The sequence below is a fragment of the Chrysochloris asiatica genome, unplaced genomic scaffold (assembly GCF_000296735.1).
Source record: "Chrysochloris asiatica unplaced genomic scaffold, ChrAsi1.0 scaffold00179, whole genome shotgun sequence".
In the NCBI taxonomy this organism is placed as follows: Eukaryota; Metazoa; Chordata; class Mammalia; order Afrosoricida; family Chrysochloridae; genus Chrysochloris; species Chrysochloris asiatica.
The window spans coordinates 1,454,250-1,461,842 of record NW_006408697.1 but is presented as its reverse complement, the minus strand read 5'-3'; the positions used below and the strand labels follow the sequence as shown (position 1 = coordinate 1,461,842).

The window sequence follows — 7,593 nt, the reverse complement described above, 5'->3', positions numbered from 1 at the left end:
AAGAATTGATTCATTTGAGTAATGGTGTTGGCGGAGAATATTGAAAGTGCCATGGGCTGCCAAAAGAACCAACAGATCTGTGTTGGAAGAAATGCATCCAGAGTGCTTCTTGGAGGCCAGCATGGCCAGACTTCGTCTCTCATATTTCGGACATATTGTCAGGAGGTACCAGTTGCTAAAGAAGGATATCATGTTTGGTAAGGTAGAGGGTCAGAGAGAAAGAGGAAGACCCCCTGTGAGGTGGATTGGGAAAGAGACAGCATCAATGGGCTCATGTGTGGCAACAATTGTGAGGTTGGCCCAGGAAGGGGCAGTGTTTAGTTCTGCTGTGCTTAAGGTTGCTATGAGTCAGTACCACGTTGATGGCACCTAACAACAACAACAGTGTTTCACAAGTTTGTTTTACACAACTGATTAGCATTACTTCTGTTGATCATCTCAGTGGTAAGAAAACCTAAACCAGATGGAAAAATGAAAAACATATTTTTTAAACTGATATCTTTTAAAGTCAGGTTTTACCTTTTATTAAATTATGCTTGACTTTTGTGTGCCAGAAATGTTTAGATTTTTGTGAGGTGTTTAGAGTAACATTTTTTTCCTCTCATAATAGAGAAGCATCTTCTTGCTGCAGACCACTGCCCTCTAGGATAACGAGTTGGTGTTGAGCCACTTCTGACTCCTAGATGTTTCATTTGCATCATCCTCATCCTGCATTTCACTGAGTTTTCAGTGAATGAGTGTTCAGTGAATGGTTTCTGAAATGTAGGGAAAAGTAGATTGTCAGGCCTGTCTTCTGGGTAGACTGGAACCTCCATCCTTTCAGTTAGCAGCTAAATGCATCGAATGACTCAAGTCCTTCTGGTCAGCTAGAGGAGACTGGAGAAGTCTAGCAGACTGGTCTTCAGGCTTCTGGTTCTGTGGGGAGCAGGGGATGAAGCAGTATAAGTGACTGAATGAAGAGGGGAGCAGTGCATTGACAAGTCACAGGGCCAGGGCCAGGGACGACCTCTGCCACAAATTTGAAATCGACTTCAAAGACATATGAGTCCTGATAATACTTCGACTAAAAGTACATGCTCACCGTTCGTTTAGTTGGCAGTGTTCAGAAACAGACAAACATACCGTTTTTAGATCTTCATTTTCTTTGCTAATAGTATGCAGAATTGCATTGCGCAAATCTGCTGCACAAGACCTTTTTTAAAGTGTTGAAGAGCAAAGATGTCAGCTTGAGGACTAAGGTGTGCCTGACCCAAGCCATGGTATTTTCAATAATCTTATATGCATATGAAAGCTGGACAATGAATAAGGAAGACCGTAGAAGAATTTATGCATTTGAGTTATGTTGTTGGAGGAGAATATTGAAAGTGCCATGGGCTGTCAAAAGAACCAATAGATCCATTTTGGTAGAAATGTAGCTAGAGTGCTCCTTTGGAGGCCAAGATGGCCAAACTTTGTCTCTCATACTTCGGACATCTTGTTAGGAGGGACCAGTAACTGGAGAAGGATATCATGTTTGGTAAAGTGGAGGGTCAGAGAAAAAGAGGAAGACCCCCAATGAGATGGATTGGCCAAGTTGCAGCATAAATGGACTCAAGTGTGGCAACAGTAGTGAGGTTGGCCCAGGATCAGGCAGTATTTCGTCCTGCTGTGCATAAGGTTGCTACGAGTTGGTACTGACTCGATGGCACATAATAACAAGTATGCAGATATTTTAAAGGGACTCAGTAATGAATGCTTGAATGAGTGTGTGATTAGAGTTTTCAGAGCACACACTTGTTCCGCAGACAGAGGAATACTGACTGGAAGCTTTTTACATAAGATCCTCCACGTTTGTACTCTATCCTCCTCATGTCAATGACTACCAATACAGATATTTCAAATGAATAGTAAAGAGTGTTCCTTTTGTCTAGTATTCTTGACTGGCACTGTAGGATAAATAGTGGACTGTTAAACTCCCAGCCTCTTCGCAGAAACCCTAGACAAGGTTGCTATGAGTCAGAACTGACTTGACAACAATTTAATCTATGTTGTTGTTGTTGTTAAGTGCCATCTAGTCAGTTCCGACCCATAGCAACCCTGTATAGGGTTTCCGAGGAGCAGCTGGTGAGCTTTAAGTACAGTTGACATTAATGTGAATTGAAGGTTTATTTGATTTTTATAAAATTTATTTTTTAATTGTCTCTTTAATCTAGTACAACTGAAGCTCCTATTTTATGAGTGCACTAAATTTAGAAACTTAAAACATATTGAGACTGTTTTTCTACATCTTATCCTGAAATGCAGGCTAAACTTGGACTTGCCCTGTTATATTCATGGACTCTCATTTAATTGGTCCTTACTGAATCTGTATTGAATATGTCTATTGCAGTTTGCTTTTAGTTTTAGGTTTAGGGGTTCGAGGGGAAAATGGACCTCTCGTTCTAGACTGAATTAATATTGTTACTCACATCCTATATCACCAAGCTGAGATGACCTTTTTCTTCTTCTTTTCATTGAAATTGCTCTTGAACAGCCCCATAGCCCACTTAAGGTGAGGTGTTACATAGAGTCTGGAGAAGTAATACATACAAGTGGCTACATGGTGTGATCATCCTGATATAGTGCTGGGATGATGAGAGCGAATCATAAATATTTGTTAAATTACATTAAAGCAAGGATCAGGCCAAGTTTAAAAAGAAAATTGACCCAGAAAAGAATCAAGGTACTTGTTCGTACACATCTCACATGTACAATTCTTTCGATAAATGTTTGTTGAAGGAGCTCGGTATTCTGTGTATTCAAGAGTAGAGATTTTTTTTGACGTTTTATTTTTTTCTGAATTATAACCACTTAGAGCAGCTTAACATCACAGGTTAGAGGACAAAACCACAGACCATGAGGCAGTTTGTATTCAGTTAGTATTCTCAGTGACCTGACCTTTTAATAAAATTGATTTAGTGACATTTGTAGACTTTTACAAGAGTTCTGTTATAACTCAATCTGTGGCATTAATTGGCATTTATATAGTGAGTGAGAAAGTCCATAGACTAAAATCTATAATTGTCTAATCTTATAAACTATATAATTAAAAGAAAAGTCAGATACTAAAATGTCTCTTAGCTTAGCCAAGTAGAACATTATATATGTGTATGTGTGGTGCTGTAGGATGAACACTAGACTGCTAACCACATGGTCAGCGGTTCAAACCCACCAGTCACTCCTGGAAAACCTTATACAGGGTTGCTGTGGGTGGGAACCAACTCAACAGCACTTAACAACTACAACAACAGTATATCAGGGCTTCAACCTATTCATTGATAGCCGAGAAGTAAAACTGGAACAGACCAGAATTTGTAAAACTTGGGTATACCTGACTGATAACCAGAACAGGAATTATTGTGCGTGGATGCCTTTGTATAAACTTATTTTCCCTCTTAAACAGCAGTAGCAACTGTTGCATTGCATAGCAACCAAATCACTCATCTGGCAGATTTGGAAAGTCGCTGCCCATCTCAAAGACTGTGCCAACCTCAATGCTTTGAAGGTGTGTCACTATCCACAGCCCTGGGGTGGCACAGCCTCCTATTAACTGCAAGGCTGGTGATTCAAACCCACTAGACACTCCTTGGAAACCCAATACAGGATCACTGTGAGTTGGAACCGACTCCACGACATTTAACAACAACAACATCAACAGTCCTGACAATCATCCAGTCTTTCACATTTGGGGTCTGATTCTGAGTCTCCCATTCTGGGGTTTCAAGCTGTACTTTTTCTCATTCCACTGATCATTCTAGTGGTGTGTTTGAATTTTGCTTTGTCAGCCATGACTGACGGGACCCAGCAGGACAAATTAGAAGCCCTTGTGTGTGTATATATATGTGTATATACATATTCATATTTATATTTATACACACACATGGAGTCCTGGTGTGGTGCTGTGGATTAAAGCGCCAGACTGCAAAGCCGTTTGAACTGCAAGGTCAGCAGTTCAAGCTCAACAGCCGCTCCTTAGAAACCCTATACAGGGTCGTTATGGGTCAGAATCGACTCAACGGCACTTGACATACACACACACACACATACACCCTGAGCGACATAAGCGTTTAAGCGTTTGACTAATAACCAAAAGGTTGGCAGTTCCAGCCTTAGAAGAAATGCCTGGCAGTCAACTTCTGTGAGCTTATCGCCTAGAAAACCCTGAGGAAGAGTTCTGCTCTGTAACACTTGTGGTTGCCGTGAGTTGTGATTGATTCAGCAGCAACTCACTTTGTTTTGGAGTGTGTATGTGTGGTATAGGATTACATATACCATCTATGAGGAAACTTGAAAAAAATTCCTGGAACAATGGAATCGAAAGATAATGGGATTTTCTATGATCTATTTGAAGCCCCCTCTTGTATGTGTAAGGAGCTCTGGTAGGATAGTGGTTACAAATCGGGCTGCGAACTGCAAGCTCAGCAGTTTGAAATTACCAGCTGTTCCGCGGTAGAAAGGTGAGGCTTTCTGCTCTTGTCAAGATTTACAGCCTCGGAAACCCTATACAGGGTGGCTATGAGTAGGTTCCAACTCCACGGCACATAACCACCACCACCAACATATGTGAAATGTGTCAGCAAAACTTTAGAGTAAAAGGAACACATGACACTTTAGCTTTAGTTTACGTCACTGTTGTGAGTATCCAGTATTATTAACATTCAGCTGATGTTTATAGCTTTGGAACTTAAATGTGCTTTCAGTAAAGTAATTCAAGCCAAACAAAATAAATATGATTTGTCTTAAATATAGTAAGTCCAGTGCATTATAGAAAACATAAGTATACTCTAAAGAGATCCCGTTTTTGTGAAGGAATATATTTTCCTAAAGTAGGTTTTTCCCTTTTTCTTTTAGCTTGTAAAAATGTGAATTTTTTTTTTTTTAGTGGTTTTTAATATCTGTTCTAAAAATGCTTTTGCGACTTCTGAAGCAACAAATAAATAGGCTAGCTTAAGAAATATTCAGCTTTTAGTTAAGAAGGTTTAATAATGTTATATATTAAAGTACTTTGTCCTGCGCTTATTAAAAGGTAGGTTGATATCCTCACTCTCATCCCTTAAGGACTTCCTTTTCCAGCAGAGAACAGTGCCAACACTTCAGTATAGAATTCTATATTTTCCATGACTTTACCCTAATCTGATTTTATACTTCCTGTTATGTTTCTTTCTCTCTGTAACCCAACACTGTCATCCCACTGTCCTTTCCTCCCTATCAAACACCTTGGGTGTACATATCATGAGGGGGACTCCCCCTCATCTGTTCATATGTCATTCAACAAGTACTTACTGAGTTGCTTCCTCTGGTCTGGTATTGTGCTGAGCACCCAGTGTTAAACAATACTCAAGATTATGTCATTGTCCTTGAGGAGTCTATAGACTACTCAGAGAGAGAAAGGGGGTTGTAGTAGAGAGCAATCGAGTCAATGTATAGATGTCAACCCTGTGCTGACGGAGCACCTTTGTACTTAGGAAAGTTACTATGTGTAAGACACATTTTGGAACTGAAAGAAAAGCAGTGTAGCAGAGTGAAGTCAGGAGTAGAAGGTGGGGCTTCATAGGTACTTGTAAGGGTCAGGATTTCACTTAGGTGCCATGGAGAGTTTACTAGTGATGTGGGAGACAGAAAGGAGTCAAGAAGACTAGCTCGGAGGCTAAGGATTCTAACTAAAAGGAGAAAGAAAATAGCAAGTAAGCCGTTGAATTAGCAGTATAGGGTGTCTGAATGAATGATGAAAAGGAAGAAATCAGAAAGTGACAGTCACTTCAAGACTAACTCAAATACTATCTCCACAGTAGCTTAAGGAGCTCTGGTACCGTAGTGGTTAACTAATCCGGCTGCTAACCTCAAGGTTGGCAGTTCAAAACTACCAGCTGTTACGCAGGAGAAAGATGAGGCTTTCTGCACCCGTAAAGATTTACAGCTTCGGAAACCCGGTGCAGGGTTGCTGTGAATTTGAACCAATGCCACGGTACTTAACAACAACAACATCCCTGTTTTAGCTTTCTACCCATAATACTTTGCCTGTCTGCAGTAGTTATTACTTTCTTCTTTCCTGCAAGTTCCGCAAGAGCAATGCAGCGCTTACTTACTTAATTTACTTCTTGTGTTTTGTCCTCTCTCTCTTTTCTTCCTCTACACAGACTGCTCAAGGAGGTGGTCATCGAACACTTCTCTACGGACATGCCATATTGCTGCGCCATTCCTATAGTGGCATGGTGAGTAGACCCGCAGATGCACTGTTTCAGACACCTGTTCAGGAAATGCTGGCAGTAGCATTAATTTCAGTGATGGCATTAATAAGCTTGTGTGTATGTATTCTTTCATTTTTTTGTGCATGTTTCATTTTCTCCATAAGATGAGGGTGCCCTTTAATTACCTTTTGTTGTTGGGTTAAGTGCCATCGAGGCAGTTCCGACTCATAATGACCCTCTCTATAGGGTTTCCAAGGAGCTGCTGGTGAGCTTGAACCACAAACCTTGGGGTTCAAACTGTCCTTACAGTCAAGCTATTAACCCGTAGCATCATACCTTTTTCTTCTACCATTCTGTGATTCCTGTGTTAAATATCTTACTTGTTTTGTGTGACTGGTTTTAGAGCAGAGATATATGAGAGCTTAATTCTTAAGAAAATTTTGTTATAGCCAGTCCATCTATGAGTAAGAATATCTACAGTGTCCTTGTTATTATTTGTTAAGTGCCAACAGGTTGGTTCTGACTCATAATGACCCTGTATAGGGTTTCTGAGGAGCAGCCCGTGAGTTTGAACCACTGACCTTGCAGTCTAGTGCTTCTCCTACAATTCCCCTACTGAAAGATAAAATGTAAAGTCTATCCTGTCATTTCTAACAACTAACTTTTTTTTTTTAATTAAGTAGTTGTCTTTTTTCCTTTTTAGAATCACTTCCTTCTTTTGCCTAATTATCTACCAGGCTCTGAACAAGCACACTTTTCTTGTCATCTATTTTCCACATACTTACACAAGTTTTATTCAATTATTTTAAATACTTTCTAAATTATCAAAAATACAATGATTGGAGTCCAGGTTTGGCGCTGTGTACTAATGCGTCAGACTGCAAAGTTGTTTGAACTACAAGGTCGGTGGTTCAGGCTCATCAGCTGCTCCTTGGAAACCCTATACAGGGTCGCTATTGGTCAGAATCAACTTAACAACAACAACAACATAGATGCTTATCCAATAGGATTTAGAAATAAGAAGAATCTTTATTATCTTATTGATGAGATAAAAACTTTTTAGAACTTTAAAAAATTTTAAATGCTTACTCTGTTTTTAATATATGTTATATAATTGAAATCTTTTTGTAAGACAAAAATTGCATTCTTATATTTTTACATATTATCATAGCATGAGCATTTTTCTATAATATGTAAATTCTCCATCAATACAATTTTTGTAGCTACATGATATTCAAATGTCTTGAGGTCTAATATAATTCACCATTCTTTCCTTTTCTGTCCAACTTTTGAAGCTGATATGATTCCTACATGTTTCAGAGCAGTAGACAAAGCATAACCTCTATTCCAGTACTCTGCAAGCTCACACACACACACACACACACAC

The 7,593-nt window shown here is 39.5% G+C and overlaps 1 protein-coding gene across 1 annotated transcript in view; it reads left to right on the top strand.

Moving 5' to 3' along the window:
* RYR2 (ryanodine receptor 2 (cardiac)) overlaps positions 1-7,593 on the top strand; it is a 786,033-nt gene that overhangs the window by 115,010 nt on the left and 663,430 nt on the right. The window contains exon 6 of the mRNA XM_006872010.1: positions 6,156-6,230. Within this exon, the coding sequence (XP_006872072.1) occupies positions 6,156-6,230 (75 nt within the window). The remainder of the gene's footprint in view (positions 1-6,155; positions 6,231-7,593) is intronic.